The sequence below is a fragment of the Seriola lalandi genome, unplaced genomic scaffold (assembly GCF_002814215.2).
Source record: "Seriola lalandi dorsalis isolate HSWRI2012SDOR001 ecotype SW California unplaced genomic scaffold, Sedor1 jcf7180002052274, whole genome shotgun sequence".
NCBI lineage: Eukaryota > Metazoa > Chordata > Actinopteri > Carangiformes > Carangidae > Seriola > Seriola lalandi.
In genome coordinates, this window is record NW_019522827.1 from 2,272,282 (window position 1) to 2,297,534 (window position 25,253).

The 25,253-nt window shown below is 39.3% G+C and overlaps 2 protein-coding genes across 4 annotated transcripts in view; both read right to left on the minus strand.

The window, feature by feature from the left end:
• Positions 1 to 8,613, minus strand: part of peak1 (pseudopodium-enriched atypical kinase 1) — a 101,743-nt gene extending 93,130 nt beyond the window's left edge. The window contains exon 1 of the mRNA XM_023400280.2: positions 8,460 to 8,613. The gene's annotated coding sequence lies outside the window, so the exon portion shown is untranslated. The remainder of the gene's footprint in view (positions 1 to 8,459) is intronic.
• A 6,084-nt stretch (positions 8,614 to 14,697) lies between these two features.
• Positions 14,698 to 24,462, minus strand: hmg20a (high mobility group 20A). Of its 3 annotated transcripts, none has more exons than XM_023400368.2 (9): positions 24,330 to 24,462; positions 22,143 to 22,235; positions 21,798 to 22,007; positions 20,232 to 20,364; positions 19,155 to 19,192; positions 18,236 to 18,311; positions 17,674 to 17,889; positions 15,925 to 16,057; positions 14,698 to 15,260 (listed from the first exon to the last, which is right to left on the minus strand). In XM_023400368.2, the coding sequence occupies exons 2-9, from the start codon at positions 22,209 to 22,211 to the stop codon at positions 15,257 to 15,259; spliced, it is 879 nt and encodes a 292-aa protein (XP_023256136.1). In that variant the 5' UTR covers positions 22,212 to 22,235; positions 24,330 to 24,462; the 3' UTR covers positions 14,698 to 15,256. The 3 variants fall into 3 exon arrangements, with proteins under 3 accessions (XP_023256136.1, XP_087028449.1, XP_087028450.1); XM_087172323.1 differs by lacking the exon at positions 24,330 to 24,462 and adding an exon at positions 22,338 to 22,360; XM_087172324.1 differs by lacking the exons at positions 14,698 to 15,260; positions 24,330 to 24,462 and adding an exon at positions 22,338 to 22,360 and having other exon boundaries at positions 15,921 to 16,057.
• Positions 24,463 to 25,253: the final 791 nt, after the last annotated feature.

Below are 25,253 nucleotides of genomic sequence, written 5' to 3' on the forward strand. Positions count from 1 at the left end.
GGGCACTTTTCCAGTTTCCAGTCCATTTGTCATTTTTTGCAAGGGGATGATTTAATTTTGCCCTAAACAACTATTAATGAATTTGTGCTGGATGTTGTGGCATTTTCTGTCTACACTGTTGCAGCTTTAGCCACTGTGCAGTTAACATGAGGGTTACTCTTTAGAGGAAACTCAATATTTAAAATCATTGATGTAAATGCAAGGACACCTCGCTGATTGAAGAAGTGATACTGGAGAACTCAGAGGGAATTATCACTGCTGTACTATAGACACTCATAGGCAATCAAAACAGATAATTAAACGATCAATACAATCTAATAAAGACTATGTCTGCTAAACTAACCAGTCAGTAATAATCTTTTCCTGTTTTAATCTTACTTAGTGATGCCATGATCACTTTTTTTTTGCCGCCGATACCAATCATCTATGAGTGAGATCATTTTTGACATGCATTGCAGATGGTGTACATTATATCAGTCTCACACACTTTGTGAAATTTTGTAAAAACAACATGTAAAAACAACATGTCGGCCGTGTTGTTTTGGTGGCCTGTCGAGCACCAGCGCATTGAACAAGGTGGGAGGCGGGACTACAATACACAGCACACAGTGCTTCTCTCAGCAGCAGACACCAGAATATCAACCACAGGTGATCGGTTTTAAGGTGAAGCATTAATGCCGATCTACAATCACATATTTTTAATGTAAATCGGCCAATAATGATCGGCGGGCGATCAATTGGGGCATCCATACTTTTACTGCACTTAATTAAAGATTTGTCATAATGTGACTAAAAGTTGGTGGGCATGTATTCAATGGCTACATGCATTTTCAATCTTTATGAGCAACAATGACTGATTCCATGTCCGCTGCTCCAAGTGGAAATACAACAAAATATTTATGTATTTATTATGTATATACAACCTTCTCAACTGATGCATTCTCTAAAAATAGACTACTCTTAAGTTTTGTTGGTTAAAAACCCCAAGAATATTTGAATGCTGTTAGCCACAACATCACTTATTAGTTCACGTCTACTGCTCTGTTAGTTAGTTAGTTGGAGCCTGAGAAATAACAGAGCATATCAAGTTTGGAATGCAACACAGCTGGATGGACTCTTGAAGTTATCTTCACATGAAGCCTTTCATTTAGGGTCAGAGAGTCTACTTGAGGCCAGAGTGTATATACAATGTGTGAACAACCTTGTGCAAAGAAGACAAATTTGTCTCTAGTCATCAATGATGTTTTGAGAAGTTTGAATAAAACAAGTCAGCAGATTTTGCCTGTAGCCAAGAGCCATAATATTCCTTAATATAAATTCAAACTGAACCCATCAAAGTGGTGTTGGAACCCAAAATTGAGGGTGGGTTCCAAGCCGGGGTGAAATCTTAGAGGAGTGTGAGACAAAGTGCACCATCAGGTCATTCAACATCAGAAATGGCAGAGCATTTATTACTACTACTACATGCTGCCATATCATCAATTAGATTTCCCACTGACCACCAAAAGCAAACACTTAATGTAAAGTCTGACATGCCCCACATCAATCAGACATTAAGCAGGAAGACAGGTGAGACGTCTGGAAGACAGGTGAGACGTCTGGAAGACGACAACATTGAAAAGGCCCTTGCTCTCAGCTTTTGTATGGTGGACCTCACAGTACGGTGATGATGATGATGATGGCAGGAGTAGTTTATCCCACACCCACTATTCAGTTCAAATGGAGAATATCTGACACCACTAAATCACTGAGTCTAAAAGCTTTAACCCATTAAGTCAGTTTGGGAGATGTTGAATAGCTGAACTCAGCCTGCCCTGTGAGGAGGAGACACACTTAAATCACACACTTTGGTGAAAGGGCAGAGTTTGACGATGGGGTGAGCAGCAGCACACAGCTTTCAGCCAGAGTTAAATCATTGGAGTCCTCACCTAAGCTAATAGCCCTCATTTATATGCGTTGCAAAACAGCCGTGCTACAGAGTCGTGTTGGAATAATGCATTCTAACTTATTAATGAAAAACAGCAATTAGTATTTGCAGACTGGGCCGACCATAAATAACTTGTCTAAAGGATAGATACGAGCATCTTCACTACAGGCTGACGTTCCTTTGGATTATTATTTTTTAAGTTTTTATATGTACCACTGCTAAATAATAACCTCAACTCAGCGAACAGCTTATTATACTTGCATTTTCAAGTTCAACACCTTAGCTAATAGCTTATCAGCAAAGCCATGGCCTTGACAAACCCAGACAATCACAAATACATAGACGTCAACATTCCTTTAAAGGTCAAACAGAAACATTTTAAACTGTTTAAAATTCATCAGCTCTCAAACAGTGAATAAATGGCAAGATAACATGGAAAAGAAAGCCAATGCAGGAAAGATAAGAGGTACTAATTAGTGCAAATCCTCCTCTGAATTAAAACTCTTGACTATTGAGGTGATCTATAATTTCCACTTTATTAGACCACATACAAAACATGCATACATTTTTCTCCAAACTTGTTAAAGCTCTTATCACACTTAACTGCTTTATTGCATGATATCTGACCACATGTATGCGTATGGGCACACAAACAAACATGAGTGCACAGATGGTTGCTGGTGAGACATTGATGAATGTCCGTCTCTCACAGACCAAATACCACAACAAGCGTGGACGCCTTCTGGCTTAATCTTTGTTCACAGTGTCACTTTGATCTGCTCCTCTATCATCCACCATTTTCCAACAGGCCACAGATCCAAGACTAGCTCAAAACCTACTTGTATAGATGACACTTGGTTGAGCGGACGTAACACAATAACTAAATATGTCAGCTGTATCTTCACCTGATAATGATGCATAATTCCTCAGTTGATAAACCCAAATCCCAAATCATGAAGGAATACACTTCAATTAAAGAATAAGGTTTCTAATTTTAAAAAAATGGGCTTTTGATAATCAAAAAATATTAATAATCTACTGGACTTCTTGTTGTGAAACTGAAAATTTTTCACCATCCATCTGGTTGAGTTCTGGCATCCAGTGAATTACATTAATTGTTCTGACGTCTTCCCACCTGGATGACTCAGATGACACTAAACTGACTTTTGCTAGGTGCAATGTTATTGCCTGGTAGCTGCAAAATGTACTCGGTATATAAGCCACGACCTGGAGCTGCCAACACAAATTATATCAAGACCAGAGATCCAAAACAAAACGCAACTAGGCTCCAGCTCTGCCTTGATTGCAGACAGAGCTGAAGTTTTTAGACATGGCTTTCAGCCCAAACTGCACTTTATCAGGCTCCACTGACCTTCTAAAACCTGGAGTGGTTTGTTTAAGGGGCAAATACATGGCCACATTCCTGATGGTGTAAAAGGGGAACAATGTTGTTCATCACAAAGAGTGTGACATTTGGGAAAATCTCAAGTGGGGTCGAACATTGTAGAGTTGAAGTAAATTTAGTCATAAAGTTATGCTGGTGTGTTATGCTGAACTTCAGACCTTGATCCTAATTACCAATCTCACAAAATACACATTTTTAACAAATCAATCATTTAACAAGGGCAGAATTGCTTCATTTGCTTTATTTTTTATCATTTACTCATGTGTGCTGGGGCAAAACTGCTATTCCAGCAGCAGTGTTTCCCACAGATGGAGTGTTTACTTGTGGTGGTGGGTGGTGTGTCGTGTGACCGTTGTGCTTGCAGAAACACACGCAGTTTAGAGGGGCAGAGTAAACCAGGTTATTTTCTGTAGCTACAATTTACAGATGTCCTTTACACACCTCACATGAACGCTATCGGTGGACACTAGCTATGCTGCTGTGCACAGAGAAGCCTCTAATCCGAACTCAGGTTACTGCAGCGCATGCAACTCAGACAGGTGTGTAGCCAAATATTAGTTGGTTTGAAAAGAGTGAAATAAGGTGGGTTGAAACTGAGTGATTTTATTTACCTGGGCGGGCCGCCCAAGTGAACTGTGAGTGGTTTACTGCCCCAGATCTCATCAAGAATATCAGAAACTAATTCCTGAGTATGTGAGAAATTGTTATTTGACTTGTCCCACACCATGGGAGGGCCAGAGTGGAGGCTTTGCTAAAGAACAGCAAGCCTGGAGTGAGGAGGGATTCAATGTCTTGTTCAAAGACACTCCAGAAACCTGGACTCACAAACAGTATTTTCCATTATGTCGTACAGAGAACTGTTATTACAGTCCACATATTATATCACATTTGTATGCTGAGGTCATAGGCTTTTGTCAGACAGGCACATCACAATAAAAATAAATCCAGTTTTAAAACTACAATACCATGATTTTAATCTGGTGTGTTTATCTTTGCTGTTCTATTGCAACTGCTCCCTCTTTGAGAGAGAGAGAGAGAGGGGGAGAGAGAGAGAGAGAGAGAGAGATAGAGATAGTATGTATATGTGTGTGTGTGTGCACTCCTTAACCTCTAGGTCACACCTGTTACCTAGCTCAAGCCCTGGCTCAGGGAGGAGAGGTCAAGGGTCAGGATGTCACATGACACTTCGTTCAGAGATCTGTTTCAGGGCCCACATGTACACATTCATTCTGTCAACCAAGAAATTATCTATTATTTATGTCACTGAATGTTCTTCAAAACAAATGTTTGAGAGATTCATATAAGCCAACAAATAAGTGTTGTTTCTGACAAGCACACACTGCCTTCAGTCCCAGGTTACAAGTAATCTGACAAGATCTCAGCTAGTCCTGTTGTGGAATGAGAAAAATACAAGCACAAATACAGTATATTGAAATCAGTTATGACTGGGTTAGGATGTGAGGTGAAAACTCATGAATTTCTCATTTCTTAATTTTCCCCTCTGAAACACATTTCTTCTTTTTCTACCAGTCACAATTAAAAATATACATGAATTCAGGCAAGGTTTTATGCAGTGTCTTTGAAGTAGACTAAAGCTTGCACTCACACATAATTCAACAGCTTTATCCCAAATACTATTATGCCTGTGGAAAAAAAGCATAAGTGTGGGCTACGCAAATGTCTTAAAATGGTTTATTAGGTTCAAATTCCCCAATAACATGCTTTACTTCGATGTCATACAGTGCATTTCTCAGTGAATGTGTTCAATGCTTTGAAAAGGCAGAATCGCTATGTGATAATAATTAGAGGAACATTTTTTTCAGTAAAAGATTTTTTAAAAGTTGCTAAACATAAGGGTTTTTATGAATAGATCTTTAATATACTGTATATGTCTGTGTAATGAAATACAGTAAAAAACAACCAACACATTTACTGTGGCTGCTTTTGAGAAATATTGATTCAGTGGCTAGGTTGTTTTCCTGCAGCAGAATTGAGCACTTTTGATGCTCACATGTCATGTTTTACAGAGACAAACCAGCAGAGAGCTGCAGACTTCAACTTTATCATTCAAAATTCAAAGGCTAAAATTTGTTTTATCAATAACTGACACTAATATCCACTTCCTAAACACACATGGTTACCTATTTGATAAATAAACAATGATAAGCCTCAGTTCAGGAGAAGGTCTGGGTCACTGATCTTTCTGGCAAACAGAAACAACTTTCAAAACAATTCACCATGTCAAGGGACAGATTTTGAACGTCTCACTGCACTGCCGTTTCAAGATACGCCTTGGGGCCGGTGAGTCACCCATGACATGTCCTTACACAAAAAGAGCTTATTGTAATAGAAAAGGTAATTTATGTCACATTTATGTCATCTCCTCAACACACTGCTGAAGCACAGATCAATAGTGCAGCTGGAAGTCTGTGATAGGCAAACAAAAAAGGTGAAAGGCAAATAAAATACTTGTGACTGTCGAGGAGCTGCCACTACATAAATGTCATCAACTGTTCTGATCATTTAGGTGTACAACTTTCAGGCTTTATCTCTATAAGTCAAAGACACGGGCCTGGGAATTACAAAACTTCTTGTAGCCCTGTAAAACCAAAAGATCAAGATCACCGAAAAACACTATCTTCCTGTTGCTCACCACAAAGAATGTCAGGTATGTTCACAATTCAAAAATGTCGGAAACAATCCCGCAAATATTTGTCCCACACACTTTGGGGACTGGCATCTGGACTTATCAGAAGACAAATCACGGTAAATCCGCCTCCTCCGCTTTAAACAGGTGAAGAAGTAACAATGTCAGGCGCCTGCCTTTGTTGACACTGTCAACTCAACGAGTGGTAATCAAAACAAAAGCAAGGCGCAAGTAAAAACAAGAACTGACAACTCCAGAGCCACGTGACTGCACAAAGAGGATCTCATTTATCAAGGGCCCAGTGTCTATTTTGAATGGACTGAGGTTTCCAGTGGTAATGTACTTCAACTTTCACTGGCCTGAACTTGTGACACTGAGACAGAAGAATGTTTCACTTTCACAAACACATTCCTCACATAAACAATTGCAGAAAAACTAAAAGGACACTGTGGTTTTCAGCAGAAAACCGAACTTGGATTTGAATGGTATGGGTAGCTCGGGTCTGATGCTGATGTTTTTTCTCTGAAGCTAACCGTAGTTTGTATATTTTTCAATAATTTTACCATCACTGACAACCCACTTTGAGATCAGGGTCTGACCCATACTGTGACGTGTGCTATCTGTGAAAAGACACAGAGGATGAGTAACTGGCATTGACATTACAGTGCATGTTGCTTGCCACTGTTCATTTTCAAGCTCTTATACCTAGAACTCGAAAAAATAGTCAACAAATTGATTAGTCAATTGTCAGCAAATGAATACACAACTATTATCATAATTGATTAATCACTTTAGTCATTGTTAAAGCACATGTTAGTTAATGGAACATCTTTGGGTTCTGGTCAGGTTGAACATAAGTTTTTGAAGGCACCATCAGGAAAGTGGTGCAATGGACATTTTTATGTCATGACATGTTATCTGCCTGATCTGTAAATATATCTTTCAAATCCTGAATAACAAAAAAGAGCTTTACAGTGCCTCTGAATAATGGGAACCAGAACTACATTTCAGATTATATTTTGACTATGCAATAGGTTTTATTTTTGAACCTTTACCCTAAACCAATCTGAAAAGGTGAATACATCACCTGTCAAACATGTTAACATCCCTACTACAACCTCAAATTTGGTCATTTACAGGTCTGCATTAAAAATTTAATGTCTGTCATCACCTGTCAGAGCTTCCATGCTCCATCTCCATTTTTAGGTGGCAATAATTGGCAATTAAGACTATTTTTTCCAGGAAAAATTAAACACAGTACTGATTATGTTACATTTGTGTTCGTTATTTAATGCCATAGGCTGTAATTAGAGTCTCGCATTTGATTTACAGGGGCAGAGAGAGACACAGAGACAGCTATTCAAAACATGCCTGAGATATATGTAACATTATTCACAGTGCAATGTAGACAACAGCAGCTCAATTACATAATGCATGACCCACTATAGAGTGTAAATTTCTTGACATGATGGGGGGAAACGCAGGCAACCAGGTTCTTTGTACAAGGGTCTCACATGGTTCAGCCTATTAGCAAACATGCTGAAGACAGGTCTTTGGTGAAAAAGGAGGACAAGAAAGGATGATCTCCTGCACTTTTTTACAGGTAGGGATAGACCTCACCTTTAAATGACGAATTATTTTCACATTAATACCAATCAAATCATTAAAAATCTGCAGGGGAGGAAAATTCTTATTTGGCAGATCAGTCCATCAGGCAAATCATTTAGTTAAGCTGTCATCAAGTGATTTTTCTGGTGACATATAGCTTCCTGTAAAATAATTTTGGTGTCCTAGTTGCATATAACTTGGTATCTGTTCTTCAGGTAGGAGGCTAACACTGCTTGCAATAGTGGACATCCTCGCTCCACTCGTCTCTATTACCGTGTTATATTAATATTTAGGGTGGTGAAATATGTCTCAAATTAAACCATCTCTCACTGGTTTTCTCTAAAAGACCCCTGGTGGTCCCTGGTCCCCTGTTTGGTCAGAGGCTGTAAGTGAAACGCTGCCTATCCCATTTTGTAAACACTGAGAAGTTGTGTTTTGGTATACGGGCTCGTTTCCAAGCCAGGATGTTCGCTAAACTAACTTTAGAGCAAAGCCAAAACAACAAGCAGCATCAGATTTCTGAGTAGTTTCCCAGTGTTTCAGCTCTCACTCAGCTATGACAGCAGCAGCAGCAGCAGCAGCAGCTATGTTGCGACGTTACGAAGTCAGCACGCAGTCAGTAGCTATCATTCAGTACGGTGAAGTGTAACAACGGTTAGCAAACTTCTCCGCTGCCCTCGCATCTCTGGACACGGATAAATCTGACATTTAGCGCTAAGGGAACAACGCTGAGCCGTAAGCTTCTTCGTAAAGACACGACATTGCCCTGCTGTTCAAACTGGAACTTGGCAGCCGAAGGAAACTGACGAGACTTGTGGCTGAGACACTTTCAATTTTGGGGGAAAGGGAACGCTTAGCTAAGTTTTTCTTACCTTCCAGACGCCGAATATCGCCCGGTCGCTTCTATCACTTCTTGGCAGCCATAAATCCCGGTTTTGACAACGTCGTCCTCGGCGGGAATAAGGGAAAATCCGAGTGTGTGTGGCTCAACTCTTGCCAGTGCCAGTGATTTTTCGCACACAGCTCCTCTCTGCGTGGCTTCAGCAACAGCCGCTGCAGTTTTTTCCACCAGCCTGACGCGGGAGCGAGCGCACCGGGACGTTGGGGCTGGCCAGGACAACCGCGTGAACGCGCAACCAACCCGTCCACTTACAGCCGCTGAAACCCAAGAAATTAAAAGTGTCTCTTTCCGGATTTCAGGTAAAAACTGTTCATTTGACACGTTATCACGTTACCATAAACTTCATCCTCTGCAGCAGTTATGATTAAAAAAAAAGTGGAAAATACTAGCTTTGAATTACACCGTTCAGATAATTCTGTCATTTTTATTGCTTAATTAGAATCAGGTGATGAATTGACGCATGATTGAAAGTGAAAATGAAATGTGCAATAAATGAGTAAGTTTATAATAAGTTATAAAACAATTTTTACAAGTTAATTGTATTTCATTATTTTCTTGTACAATAGTAACTTTTCCGGGGCTTTCAACAGGATATCACGCTCTCCCTCAGCAGATGGAGAATTTTATTTTATTTTATTTTTTATTTTTTTAATTTGGAAAAAACAAAAGCGATACTATTAATTACACCTGCGTTTTCCCCAATCTAATGTCATATGTCAATGACCAATAGTAGAAACTAACATTAAGTTATACTTCTCTTCTTCAACATATCAGGATAAAATAATTTACTTCTACTTGGCAGCATTTATTTGACAGTTATAGTTATTTTTCAGATCATTTCGAAACTATCCAGCAGCTGTAGGCAGCTGCAGTCTTCAAATTGTTTCTTATACATTAATGCTTCATTAAAAATAACCTGAAATATTAACATAACATAACATAACATAACACTACTGGAATATGGAATATTTTCACATAGTGGTATTACCCAAGTAAAGGATCTGAATAACTGTTAACCTCTGCTCACTGCTCACTATCAATGGTCTCATCAATTTAATGGCATTGTAGCGAGCCTACTACTGTATGTATCAGCTTACAATTCTATTGTAGGATACAGTACTTTGTGTTGTAATGTGTTGATGATCACATTGTTCTTTCTGTTAAATGCCTGTAAAGAAAAGTCACATTCACTGATGATGAATTATGGAGGCCGCACTTCAAAGCACAAATTGATTTCAAGCACTCCTAATTATTCAAAACTCTGTTTGTATGGAAAAGACAGCTGGCATCAGGAGGAGGCAAACAGATGTTCAGCACAAAGCTACAGTCAGCGTGTGTATGTTACAGTTATTGAAAAGCGTTGAAAGCAGCAGTATGTCTTTTACTGACATCATGTCTCTCATAAGGGATAATAACCACCAGAGAGGAAATCCCCTCCTTTCCTGCTGCTTTCAGGTGCTGTTGGAGATATTCTAATCACAATTAAAAGCCAAATGTGCATGAAAAACACAGCTAAGTGGTAAATGTCACTGGATGGGATGAATCAACAGCTGATAATTGCAGCTGAAATTATGCACTGAGTTATAGTTCATTATTTTAGAATTGATATAACAGCAAAGTGACACATTTGTGAAACCTGTAACAAGTCTGTCCTTGGAATGAAAGTCTAGTTAATCGAGCAATAAACTATGAGCTCCATGCTGCAGCAACACTGGTTAGTTTGGACACGTGACATTTACACCTCTAGAACTTAGATATAAGAGTTTATGAGGAGAACCTGAAGGCAACATGCGTTTTGGGAGGAGGAGGAGGAGCTGAGCCAGAGGTTGACATGTGGGAATGACTCAAGTTTTTTTTACACATTCCATGCATTGTTTCCTCCTCCTCCCTGCCCCAGTCCCAGGCACTGAGGCCAAGGATTTTCCAGGGCTGGGGGGAGATGGAGCGGATGATGGATCAAGGAAGAGGAAGGATGACTCGCATTTTCCTCTTTTGCCTATTTAAGAGAAACTCTCCGCTTCTCCAGCTGAATAAATAAGACTTAGAGGGGTATTGTTGTACACTTTTGAAATGTCGCTCAGGGTTTCGTATGATCCGCCTACATCCCTCACCTGCAGGGCAGTACCATGCTTATCACTAGGAGTTAACAGGAGATGAGGGCAGAGGAGACAATGACTTCAATTGCTCCATTTTGAAAGTTACAGTTACAGTTAATAAAGTCAAGTGTAATCAAAAGAACTGGTAAAACACTTATCTGAGAAATAGCAATGCACAATTCTGAACAAATAGACACTGACATGACAAAGCATCATTCAGACACATTTTTAAGTCCACAATTTCTGTCAGAAGCATTACTGTCAGTATGTAAGATAATTTCCAAAAGAACAAAGTTAATATGCATAAGGAAATAATTTAATTTCTTAGAGTGCATGTAATATGACACAGTGTTTTGCTCTATATCTGCAATGAAGAAAAAAAATGAAGAAGATTTTATGTGTCAGCCTTTTTTTTTAATTATCATAGAGCGCATTTCATTACAAAATACTCACATGCATCACAGTTGGAGCTCAGTCCCAAAGATCTGAGAGAGTGAGAGGGAAAGAGACAGGGTGGTATGAGTCAGGGTCGGCTGGAAGAGACACAGTGAAGTTTAAAATGACTCACATCAGCAGCAGAGTTGAAAATGGGGACATTTTCCCAGATGATGGAACAGAAGAAAAAATAATTCTTTATAAAACGTATAATGAAATGTTACTCTTCCCTCTTATGGAAGTAAGAGAAGCTGGCAGACTTTACAATATCACGTCCCTCATCACTCTGTATCTCAAACACCATTTAGATTCCCACATTTTTATCCCATATTTTGAATGTTACTGTACCAACATGTGTTGCTCTGATTGTGTTTCAACTGAAGTCAAAATCATTTATTTTCAAATTGGAGGTTCTATCTGTTTCCTGTCAGATCCCTTTAGTTTTATGAGAACTAATTTCCTCCAGACATGTTGAGAAACCGCCATTGGAGCAGGAGTAGGGAGATGGGTTACATCAAGCTGTTGTCCTGCTTCATTATCTTTGAGCAAGTCACAGAGGACAACCAAGACGCCAGCTGCAGAGAAGCTGTTCTGCAGCTGACTGCAATATCTGATCTTTAATGTCCTGTTTGGGAAATCAACAAGAGAATCATAAGGACTGTGCGACTCAACCTGTGTCTCATCTTTGACGAGAAACTATTTGAAATAGGGCATAAACTGGATAATTGAATGAAGGTAAAAAAATAAAAAAGGAAATTAAACATGAGCAAGTGAAAGTATGACTAAGTATTACCCAAAAAAAGCTATTCAGTCACAGTGGTCACCAAGGTCAGTGTCTCTCAGCAGTGACTCACTGAACTGAATACTTTATTGATTAAATAAGGGGTAGGGGGTTGTGCCATCAGAAAACATTTTAAAAATCAATTACTGTAGCATCTCACTGTAGATGATAAAAATAAATGTTTATTGGCCCACACGCCTGAATACACTAATAAAAAGTGGCTCATTTTGACCATAATAGTCCTTGTTCTTGTGCTAACAGAATCATTAAGAGTGTTGAGTGCCAATTCAGCACATGACGCCTGACTCATCCTCTCTCTGAGCCACTCCCTCCCTCCTCTGGTCCAGGATCTGTGGCTCTCTGCTGGAGCTGGCTTCTCTCTCCTATGTCAGCCCACCACTCCACGGGCAGGAAACCAGCCAAGGATGCAGACATGAACTCACTGTGGAGGAAGAGGGTGTTTGTATTTCAGTGGGTGTTTCTTTGTGAGGACAAAGACTGGGTGTGATGATGATCTGGCAAGAAGAGGGCAAGAGGAGTGACACGATGGGGGACTGGAGAACAGCCAGGCTGCACCTCCGCTCCAACAATTCTGTCATGTCTTTAAACAAGAAAGAAGACAGATTGGGCGCTTTGAGGGGGCGTGAAATGGGTCAACACCTGGACTTAAACTCGAGGTTAAAATGTAATAACAAGGTACGAGCCATTACTCTTTACAATTTATCCCCCCCACCCCCCACCCCCTTTTCCCTGTTGTTTTTTTTTTATAGTTTTGGGCCGACATCAAAGCAGAAAAGGGCTGTAGCTAAGCTCATTATACAAATGAGCTTTGGGGCCTTCTGTGCACTTGTGCAGTACACATGTGAAAGATGATCCCAGAAGTTAATAGGTAAACAACTCTAATAAGACAGAGAGTGTCTCACTAGTCACATAGCTCCACTGGATGTAGTTTAAGTCGCATCGTACATCTAACACTTAAAAGAGCTGTGATATCTTTATATCCTCCATATTTAGCTATGCTAGCAGCATGGCTCTAGGGATGGAAATGTTAGTTGGTCAGCCATGTTGGTCTAGATTGAAATATCTTAACAACTATGGGATGAAAAGGAATTAAATATTGTACATTCATGGTTCTGAGAGGATAAATTATAAATAATTTGGTGATTCGCTGACTTGTCTTCTTACTCCACCATGAGGTTGACTTTGTTTTTTGGTGAAATGTCTCACAGTTATTGCATGAATTTTTTGTACAGATATTCATGGTGTCCATAGGATGAAATCTAATGTCACTTTTCACATTCCCATTTAAATATCAATACATCAACTAGGTTGGCACAACAGACATTCATGGCTCCCAGATGAAGCTTCCTGCTGACTTCTCACCAACGCCACCATGACATTAACATTTGTGGTTTTGAGTCAAATGTCTCAAGAACTGTTCGATGGATTTCCACAAAAATGTTTTTGTTGCAAACATTGTTGACCTCTAAATTTATCTAAAGACATTACATCCTCCTCAGCTGCACTTTCTGTATTGTGCTAATTTGCAAATGTTAACATGATAACACACTAAACAAAGATGGTGAACAAGGTAAACTTTATACCATTTGAGCATGCTGACATTATCATTTAGCTACAAGCATCACTGTGCACACGTACAGCTTCAAAGAGCCGCTGGTGTAGCTGTAGTCTGGTCTTGTTACAGTACATAGGGTCAACAAACTTTTTATTGAAACTGCAAATCTGTCTCTTGGTTTCCTTTTACAATAAACTCATACTACTAGTAAAACAAGCTGACATTTGATCAGCTTCCAGGTTGTAAAATTTTTTTAAATGTTTATAATTGCAAACAGTAAATGACCAAAGTCCTCTCCACACTGTATCACATGGCACAGGGAAGACTGGCTCTGAGAAGCTGGACTGAAGCTGAAACATGGATCCCCTCAATGTCCAAACAACACAATCAGTATAAGAGCAGTCACAGAGTGTGTATTATTAGTTTACTGTAGAGACTTACACAGTCTCCTGTGGGAGCAAAACATCTGCTAGGGACATTGTTGGATATAACACCGTGACACATGTGGCCATTGTGGGCAGGAAGTATCAGCTGGCAAAGAGGAAATGGGCATCAGTGAATGGAAACAGGAAGGGCTCATAGCGTCAGGTTAAACACAAATACAGTGCTATGTTTGCAACTTGATAGTTCATATCCAGGCTAACTGGCCAGCTCACGATCAAACAATGGTACATTTGACAATCTAATTTACTAACAAGGATTCATAGATTCTTCCACAGTCATTTTGTAGCTCATTCAGCTGTTCTCTGAACTAATATGGCTCCGTGTGGGGAAATTCTCAAACACGATACAGTAGATTATTGTTTCACAAAGCCGCTGTGCAGCTCAGTGTCTGTGAATGAGCCACTGAGTGCAAAGTAATTTGTGTCTCTCTCCAGATCCAGTAAATTACAGCAAAGCTGCTCAATTAACTTAACCACTCCAAACCTTAACTCCACATCTACTGTAAGTAAACAAGCTTAGGCACTGACCAAGCACAGTTCCAAACAGTGATGTTATACAGCAGATTAGCCACATATTTCTATTTGATATAGTAGACTGACTTCAAAACTAACAGTTTTGGTGTAACAAATCAGAAACTGGAAATCCGGCATTAAGTTTGGCAAATCATTACTCTAGCAACTGTAACATTTCTATTTCAAATTTTTAACATGCCATCAAAGAGAGATTATTTCAGTACTTCACACTTTCAGAGAATCTTTATAAGATGAAACAAGAAATCTAGGGCACTGGTAGCTGGTATCTCACTACTAATACTGTTTGTGTCAGTAGTTATATACACCAGTATGTTGTGAACCTATCCAAACAAACCGCCTGCAAATATGATGTAAATACATTTATTGAAAACACAAAAACACATTTTCACAGAGGAAACAACATAAATGGCACATGTTTTTCTTCATCAAAGCATGAAGACAGAAAGTCTGCAAAACAATATGTCTTGGATACAGTAAATACAAACCCACTGACACATTTTTCTTTGATCAGATACAAAATGTTTGATAGTGGTTTAGATATTGTTGTGGAAGCATTTGCTATAAATGGATGGTGAAGACAGAACAGGAGCAAGGAGTGAAAGAAAAGTGTTTCATGCCCTGTCATCTGATTACTTCATAAAACAAACTACAGCTACATTAATAAAGTGTGAAAGAAAAGAATGTGTAAAAAATAGAAAAAACATAACAATAAATAAATATGAAACGCTACATCATCTTCACCTACATCACCTTAGCGGAGTTACAAAAGATGCTTTAAAATCGACTGTAATGACAGACTGACAGGAAGATTCACCGTCAAAGGGCAAAGCATCAACCTGGGAACAGCATCTGCTTAATGTCGCTGTGAATCTCAATCCATCACATCAGGTGGACTTGGTCCAGTTATCTGGGGCAAAAGACAGAAAGAGATGATCTGATAATTCATTCACAGCTGAACCGAAAGAACATCTAGCCTTGCTGAAACAATTAGACAAGCTCTAGAACAGCTAGTAAACGGACCCTGAGGTGAAACCCTAAATTGTGCTTAAGACTAATTTCCTTGGCGATTAAATGGTCATTTAGACTCAACCAGTCTAAAAGTAAGAGAACAATCAGAGAACATTGAGCACAATTTAATTAGGAACCCAGCCTCTGCAGCTAATCAATGTCATATTGGTTTGTGTGTGGCTGATGTAAGAAGCCCTCTTTTCTTGCAGGTTAACATCCACATGTCTGTGCTGAATGTGGTTATGCATTTCTCCGCAGGAGTTGTTATATGCCAGTTCGCTCTGACACAACCAACATACAACTTTATTTGAATACTTCCAAACCTCTTCTGTCCCACTTTCCACCTTGCTTGTTTACAAAATCCAGGAGTTAGCGCAGGGAGAGGGGGGCTGCTAGTGGCGGGCGGCTGAGTAACATCTTAGACGCGACAATTAACTGGCCTTGTACATGAATAAAATATGAGGTATGTAGTATTTTCTGATGCCAACTAGCAGGGTTAGCAATGTTCAATCGTTTAGTTGACTAATCATACACTAAAGACATCAAAATGAAGCATCTCTTACCTGTCCAAACGGTTGACAACGTCTCTCACAGTGTTGATGAGATTCTCGTGTTCTTGGGGGTTACTGACAATGATGCTATGGAGCCTCTTCATGTAGGAGTCAATCGTTTCAAGACTGGGTGTCTCTCCACTGCCTGCGAGACAAAAAAGTGTGTGATGTGAGCAACTGAAAGTTTCTCAAGGACCGGTTTGTTTTTCAGCTGGAAGGTGTTGGTATGATAACATGAACATTTAATGATCTTATGACATCTCATTTTTTACTTTCAAAAATTGTTCTTACCCGTCATGCAGTGCTGTTTATGTTTAACCACTGCTTGCCCACAGCAAAATTTAATCAGCTGTAGTGTTAAAAACATGTTGGTATTTTCTGTGCTGAACACCGGAGACTGGAATCACTGAATGACGAGACTGATCAGAATGTAAATGACCCAGGCACAACATCACCAGCCATTACTTGTCACTATCTATGTTTTTTTTTCTGCAAGCAACATCAAAGAGCGTCCTGACACTGGGTCCAAGAGTCAAACAGTCTGGCCAACATCAGGCAAAGGACAATCATCTCTAAAGTTGTCATTTTAAAAGTTGTCATTTCTATTAGATCTAGAAATATTAAAAGATGTAAGACTGAGAAGTTGTTGATTCTATCCTTCAATAAGTAAGATAATTAAATAAAATGGCACAATTATAGAAAAAAAAAAACATATTGCCCTATAAACTCAGGGGTACACATGCTAACAATCCAACAGCTTCTCTGAGGCTAGATCTAAATGGGTTTAGCAATCATCTTTCACCGTCAAGCTGTTATGAAATAATTCCAGCAGTGTTGTGTCAATTTGTGCTGTTTGCAGAGTCTGTGTCTCTGCTGTGTGAGCAAGAAATTCAAATAGGTGTGGAGGAAAATGGAAAGAGAGGAGCTGTGGGTGTGAGCTCAGCACAGGTTCTGTACGTGCATAAAACAAGTACGAACATAGTGAGACCACATTCCTTCAATTTAAATAATGAATAGCTTAAAATGAAGAAGCTTGACTTACAGGACGTGGTCAGTCCCTAAAAGAACATTAAGTGATTCTACTGTATAATCTGTTTACATATCTGGATCAAAGAGGAGAGACGCTTGACTTCAAGACACAGTAAATACACTTGTGCTGTATAACCACACCTACATTATAATTTATGTCTCGCCAACTTAAACTCTGACTCCAACTAATATCATACCACAGTGTTTGTGTCTAGGGATGGATCACTGGTATGGGGAATCAAATCAATATTGGTTTATGGTGTACTTTGATCAAAATCAGGACATCTTAAGCCCAAGAGCCACATTGTACACTTTCAGAGACAAAAGCAAAGCAGCTCTATTGTATTTTTTCATATTCAGCAAAATATTGATTAAAAAAAGGAGTGTGTTTCATTTTTTTGTACAAGATTCCAAAACTAATGGTCCAAGTCTGCAATCTCGTAATAGATGAGGCGGGAACTCTTTATCAGCAAATATCCATCAAACTTAGACAGCTGCAGAAATGCCGGCATAAAAAGTCATCTAAGACTGTGTTGAGTCATTTGTTGAATTTTTAATTATTATATTATTTTATTTTTATTGAAACTATTGGAAAAACAAAAGATAATTTCATTTAAACAAGAGTTTAAGACTAATTTATTCATTATATGGATTTTTTGTTGTTGTGCATTTGTAACTGGGAGTCTGACTGAATAAAGTGATGCTGGTGCAGGTGTTGCTGGCTGTTGTCACCTGGCAGAGGTACAGCGGAGAAGCTGGAGGTGAGCGCCTGGCGCAGGGTTTCCAGGTGTTGGTGGAGGAGCCCGTTGCGTCCCCTCTCTTGCATCACATCACCTTCCAGCCTCTCTACTGCCCCGCGCATGCTCTCCACATGCTTCTGCAGCGCCGCGTTACGCTCCTCGTACTCCATGTTGGTCTTACGCAGCTGCCGCATCTCAGCCTCACGTGCTGTTGAGGAGCACACAAAAACAAAGACACACACACACACACAAAGAGAAATAGAAACAATGGTAGATCAAAAGAGAAGTCTAGAGAGATGCCACAGCAGCTGGGGTCAACATCAATCTTTAATTTGCTCAGAGAGGTGTGTTCTTTTTAAGTTCAGGGCATCACTGGGTTCTGCGGACTGTGGGACTATTCTGGGACGATGGAGCACTATAAAACAAAAGTTCTCTTGAAGTAGCAGAAGACTGTGTTCAGAAACACTTAGACAAATGGAGGTTTTAAAAAGTTACAGCACACAAAGTACAAAGTCTTTCTCAGCGATAAAGCTGGCTGTGTTGCGGCTCTTTACCTTTGCTGTGGTTGAGAAACTCCTCTGTGAAGATCGGTATGTCAAACACAGTTCTGTCCTTCCCCTCTGCATCCTTCTGTTAATACCCAGAGAGAGTAAGAGGGAAGGAGATAAGCTGAACGGTGAAACCATTTGGCAACACAGACTGACAGCCAGAGGTGGTCATTCATCTAGCTCGGCTGTGGGTGGGTGGGTAATTGATTTCATATCTGGCCACAAGGGAAATACAGCGGTACAGTATAAGAAGTCAGGAGGTAGAAGTAATTTCATCTATGGTGCTGCTACGTTATCAAAGGCTCTGAGATGGTTTGCAATCATTTGAAATAAAAATTTATTTCACAATAGGAGCACAGAAGCAGTGCAGTTTCCCCTTGTATTTTCCCTCCTCTGAAAGAATGCATCATCCTTCCTCATTTATTCACATAATGAAATTTATGGTGAATTCTGTGTCCTTTCAAATCTAGAAAGGAAACACTGGTTTTCCCACAGGAGTGCTAATTCCAATAAAGTCACCTTGGCTCTAACCCTTCTAACCCTTACAAAGGAAACCTCTTAATTACATGCAGAACTTATTAAAAATGAATTACACACTTAGTAAAAAGGCAAGTGTTTGGATCACAAACACGGCACCAAAGCGGATTAACCCAGCTTTAGTGATGCAACAATAAGCACTTAATGTGTAGAGCAAGGGGAGGGCAAACACAAACAGATTTCCTGGGTGAGAAAATGACAAAAACAAACCCCAAAGTATTATTTGAATCAAGTCATTCTGATAAACTGTGGAGCAAACACTTAATTATTATACTTAATTACTTATATTTAGATAGTTAGAAAAGGATTTCTTTGCTTTATTAAATATGATATTTACTTTTTTAGTGAAGTGACTGTGTGTGTGACAGGACAAGAAAGAGTTACTGACCTCGTGAAGAGCCTCGTTGGCTACCTGGTGCCCGACATCTGGAGAGGAAGGAAAGAATAATGAAAGAGGACAGTAGATGAATCATGTTTCCCCCAGCACATGTTGTGAATGTTGTGAACTGCTAAAATGAATAAAAGTAATTCAAAAAAAAAAAAAAAAATCCCACCACCACACTCCATATTTTGAATCAACTGAACTGAGACCATTCACTTCAATAGAGCACGTTTCTCCTAACTTTTTTTTTTTTGCCAGGGCAGAGCTGTTTATGTCATCAACATTTTTGATATTTAAACTGAGATTTATCCACCGTAACACAATCGGATCAGATAATACAGACCATGTGTTGTGTGAGCGCAGTGACGGCTCCTTGGCCTCAAGTTGAACTGTAACTTATAACCTGAACTACTATGAACTTGTAAAGTATCCCCTTCCCTTGCCATATTTCCATTGACTAAGCAAAGCAAAATAATGAGTTCAGAGTTAATACAGTGAATACTGGAATACATTCAAAGTATGTAGTAATTCACAATACAAGTAGTAAATGCAAAATCTTCCAGGTGAGTGGTCCAAGTAGGAAAAGATTTCCTAGTCTTGGCAGCGTTTGTCGACCTGCAGGTTTTGCCTTATTTTTCTTTTTTGCAGACATCAACATCTATCAAAGTCGCCCAACAAGACCAAAGTTTTCTACTTCGTACTGCACAGGAGCTCCACTTGATGATTCACTGCCTTGCTCAAGGGTATCTATAACATCACCGCAAAAATTTCAAGCCAGAGCGGAGATTTCAAACTTCTACTTCTATATCTATATTTGAGTAAAAACTGATTTTAAAAAGAAAACTGAAACTGCAACAACATACTGAATACTTGCTGCAGTGTATGGTATTCATTTCAGATTCAAGTTCATGTTTGCCAACTTATCTGGGCAGGAAATGAGACCAGACATATGAAAACTTTGATTTTTTCAACTACTTTTTAAATAGTACAACCAGAAAATAATTGTTCGCTAACTGCCAAACCATCAAGCTTTAGTATGCGGTGCTAAATTGCCAACCTGCTGCTTATCTAACCAGATCTCACCTCCTCTGTGCCGCTTGCCCTTCTGCTTCTCCTGGACCTTCCTGGTGAAATGTTTGTAAGCCTCTGTCTTCTGATACTTCTCCAGCTCCCGCATGTAGCGCTCCTTATCTCGCTCTGCCTCATCCAAGTACCGCTGCAGGGGCAAGAAAGAAAGGTGAGGAGAGCTGGAAAGACTCAAAACAGGAGGAAATGGGATTTGGTGAAAGAGAATGAAGGAGGATTGTGTGTGAGATGGCATGATCAGTGGGAGTAATTATTCCTAATCAGGATTAGTTCCTTTCAATAGACAAAAATCTGTAATTTCCAATATTAATAACCTACATTGAATCAACGCTTGAAACAAAAATGCATCTTGTAATATAATTAATTTTGGTATTAGGAGAAAAGCTAATAAAACCATCTTTATTCAAAGACCTTGTCCCAGGATACTGCGAAATCTGTCTGTTGCGAACTCCGTGTAAAATAACAATGTGGTACAAATCAGCAGCAGAGTGATCCAGGCTCTATCCCACCTTTGGATTTAAATATAAAACATGGCCATTCTTCTCTGGAAAGAAAAGGTAAGAAAACTACAAGTTCCAACTGTCAATGACATGATGATAGGTACAGTTACTGACAAAGATGAGGAATTTTATTGATTCATGTGTGAAGCATTGAGGCTGCCATTATGTAAAATGTACAGTTCAAAAAATATTTATGTGTTCGGTAAAGACAGAATTTAATGTAATAAAAAAAGTATAACATCTTTTAGATGAACTTCTGAGCTGCTGATGTGACTTAAAGGTAGTGGAACTTGATTATGATTTTGCTGATTCACATTCTACCATATTTTAAGAAGCACACCTCAGTGTTCCCTCGGTGAAGCAGTGGTATCAGTCGGATATATTTGCAGTGGAGTGACAAATTCTTATGAAAGGTCTTCCTGTGACTGTAATAATGTTTCTGTCATTACAAGAAAGCAACCTTTTCCTTGTCAACTCTTTTCTGATTTTCTCGCATCACAGTTGAGGGGATATATAAAGACATAGCTTGGACCCTATAAAAGAAGCCATCAAACTATGGCAACAGTTTATGTAAGGATGTCAAACAGCTACCCAAAACAGTCATGTCAGTATTTTATCAGCTCCAAAAACACTCACACCATGGGTTCCACATGCTTTTGTTCCTACACTGCTTTTGTGCACAGTGAAAAAATTGATGAACTGCTGGCATGTTGCAGGTGAATATTTAAGCTCAGTCCTTTGAGACATGAATGGCGCAATTACTGAAAGACAATTAAAAACCCATTATCATGTTAATCAAAAACATAAACATGTTTTGCTGCTAGCCGCTCCTGTCTGTAGTCCGTTTATTTTCTCCCATTGGTCTTTCAGAGCAGTCAACCACGTTATTTAATATTGCTGTACAAATCTATATGATCACTTTAATATAATTTTAAGCACTTTGCAGGTTAACATACACAAAATAACAGACAAAGTGTAAAGGAAAGAAATACAGAACTTTGACACATTGTTCTTCACAGGTATATGCTCAATGTTTAATCCTGTCAGGAACTTCTTCACTGACCTGCTTCTCCTCAGGGGGCAGTTTGCTCCACTCGTTGCCCAGCATCCTCGTAATCTCTGGAAAGGGCACGTCTGGACGCTCTGCCCGTAGCTGTTCTCGTCTGTCGTTCATGAAGCGAACGTAGCCCGTAAGGGGTGCCTTGGGTGCATTGCTGTCCTTCATTGGCTTCTTCCTCTTCCTCCCCTTGGTCCAGCTGCCACGTCGGGGCTTCTGCAAAGATAACAAAAACAGATACGTTTTAAAGATCCAGGTAGCAAACCCCCCTCCCCCGCCCACCCCCTCTTGGAGTCTGAAGTGGAAAAACTGCAAAATATGTCATTTGATATCCGTGTGTTGAGCTCTTACCTCATCTCCATTTCTCTGGCTGTTGCTGTCGGTATTGGCTGCAGGAGAGCCTGTTTGCTGCTCCTCCATGATTTCTGTGACTACAAGGACAATCTAAAGGAAAACAATGGGAAATGTTAGAAAACAAAACATTTCATACCAGTATTTAATGTATGATCTGGAAAACCCAGTGATTAGTTAACGTAAGGCCTCTACCATCTGGAGGAGGGTGGGTTAAGCATTTTAAGACAGGGTTTGACTGAGGTGTTATCACCAGGGATGCTGCCCAGCCAGGAAATTGAGAGCAGACTGCTCCCTCTATAGCCCTAGCACTTTTTCGGCTTTTCCTCCAAACTCCTCCCTGCCTTGGCTCAAAACCTCCTCTTGGCCAGCCACATTTCCTCTAACAGAAATGTCTTACTGTAATAAATCATTATTGAACAAGTGAATAAAAAAATAACCCGCCCCGAATCTCTGTCACTCGTCAGATGCTAATGTAACCTATTTTCAACAGAAGGAAGTGGTGAAGTGGTGCTGCCTGGTTAATTAGAGTTAAGAGAACACCTACATGCTACAAAGCTCTCCGCGAAGAAAAAAAGTCTGTTCTCTCTTTAACTTTTGGTCTCACTAAGTTTTAAATAGACTTTGTATCCACACATTAACAGAAACACAGTTTACTTATGTTAAAATCTTAGCTTGAAATAACTTTTACAATATGAAAATCTATTATAAATGATACATTTTTCATTCTAAAAACCACTTTACAAAACATGTATGTCTGTTTAAAAAAAATAAAATAAAATAAAATAAATTGACAGAGCACTTATTTAAACAGTATGCTGACTCAGCACTGGCACAGAGTAGTTTGAGCTCTGAAAATAGGAACAATATCATTGTGTTTTAACCTTTGACCTTCCCCTAATTGACTATGTGGGAAATGAGCCTCTGTATCCTGGTTGAGATTTCTGTCCCCTTGCCACTAAATACTGTGGGAAAGGATACAGAGGAATTAGCCAGTCTACCACAAAAAAAGCCCTGTTAGGAAGAGAATATGTGTGGGAAACTGCAAACTGTAAGTACATTGTGGTTTTGTTTCAAACATTTCTGTATATGACTGAAGTCAGTTTCCAGTGACACCTATCGATGCCGTTATCACAGATCCTGGCAAAGAAGAGGAGCCCCCGTGTGTCACCTCTTCTGTGAAGCATATTTAAGCAAGCCTAAGAATAAATTTTATTCTAGAAATTCCCTCTGCGTTCACGTTAAGGCTATGCAGCACCGCCCTCTGCTGGCTGAGAGCATATAATGCACGATTCAAAGATAAATTACTTTGAGTTTTACCTGAGCAGTTTAATATAACATTCATGTCATAGGTTCACTTTTTTGCTAGGGGGACTTATCTTTTGAATCTTAATGAAATGGTATTTGTCTATTGTACATTCTAATATTTAAAGTTCTTTATTCCTAACTATGAATACCTGAATAGGCAAACCAAGCCAAAAGTGACCCAAGGCTAACATAGACTTGGAACCGGGCTATCCCTACATTATAACCAAAAGAGACTGCTAAATGCTATCATAACAAACTATTGTGGTATTTATTGCTATTTAGCCATTTCTTTTGTTTGTAATCTTTCTGTATGGCATGTCAACAGTAGTGGAAGCGTCGGTTGATTGTACTGTTATGCTACAATAGTGAAAGCAGGCGATAGAGTAAGTATGTTCAAATATCGCTACACTGTCCATTGAGTGGTTATATTTAGCTTAGTGGCTTATGTATACCGTTCAACTGAGATGTTGACATAATTCATTCAAGCCGTATGGCCAGCTGGCAACACACACCGTTACTGGCTAGCGCCAGCTATGTTAGCTAATATCAATCGTAACAGTTGAACTGAAATTCGGTCTTCAGCAGTAGAATCCCTTGCTGTAAGACTGTTATATATCTGGTTTCCATGATGAGTAATGGTAACCTTACAATAAACAAATACACGTTGGAATTTTAAAAAGAAACGATAGTAAAGCACTAGCATGTTAGACCTCTGAGTGAACAGCTAGCTGTGCTGCTACTTAGCTTTAGCAAGCTGTTAGCTAGCAACGGTAAGCTAACGCCCAGCTTTACTTTACGGTAACTCGTCAAAATACGATCTGAAACACCATTAAATGGATTATTAAATATATATAGTGAAACCATTCACTACAAACTAACCTTAGATAACGTAATCCGTGGCTGTGACTGCCCAAATGATATTCCTAATCAAAACAATACAGCAGCCTCTCCATAGAGCCGTAACAGATAGAGAGACATGTAACGTTATACTGTACGTTGCCTTGGTAAATACTATTATTTCTGCCTGTTTTTTTTTTTTTTTTTTATGTATTATCGAATTTATGGTTGTGCTTTGTTAGATATGAAAATATCAAGGAAATACATCGGTTTACAAAATTTCTGAAACATAATCTAATTTGAAAAGGTAAGAAATTTAATTGGTTAACTATTACTAGATATGTACTGAGTCAGCCCACAATAGGTACACACCAGAAGCATCAGTATTGCAAAATTCAATTCTACATGATGTCTTTTCAAATGTCAATGGAAACAAACACTAAAAAGCTTAATTAATTTACTCTCCATTACAGCAAACTGCTCTACACAGTCTAATTCTACGCTCCCTTTGCTGTGACCTTCTTCTTCGTGTTCATATTGACACAGCAGACCAATGTCGTTTAAGATGTTGCTTCCCCCTACTTGATTGATGAGGAAATCCTTCATCTAATTTCGACTTATTTTGGTAATTCAGGCAAAATTATGTTATGAGCAGGGCTGAATAAACTTTATACATTTTTGTAGTTTGTAAGCCAATCTTTAATACCTGCATGGCAGTTGCAACTTGTAAACCTGCCAATACCTCGTATTTCAATGCCCTCTCCTCTTTCTCTAAGTGAGTGTTGAGTGTTTAAGCGCTGCCAGTTCCACACTTGTACAAACAACTCACCAACAGCAATATTTACTGTGCTGGCAACCCTGGGGTACAATCAACATCTGTGAACAATCAGGTCATTATATTGCACTGAGCATCCCCCATACACTCATAAGTAATTTTATTCATTTGAGAAAATACACAAACCAAGC

What these genes read in the sequence shown, in the direction of transcription:
- hmg20a (XM_087172323.1), bottom strand. An exon ending in TGCCCCCTGAGGAGAAGCAG is followed by an intron (nt 20,365 to 21,797) that starts GTCAGTGAAGAA and finishes TTGCCCCTGCAG; the next exon opens with CGGTACTTGGATGAGGCAGA. An exon ending in GGGCAAGCGGCACAGAGGAG is followed by an intron (nt 19,193 to 20,231) that starts GTGAGATCTGGT and finishes CTTCCTCTCCAG; the next exon opens with ATGTCGGGCACCAGGTAGCC.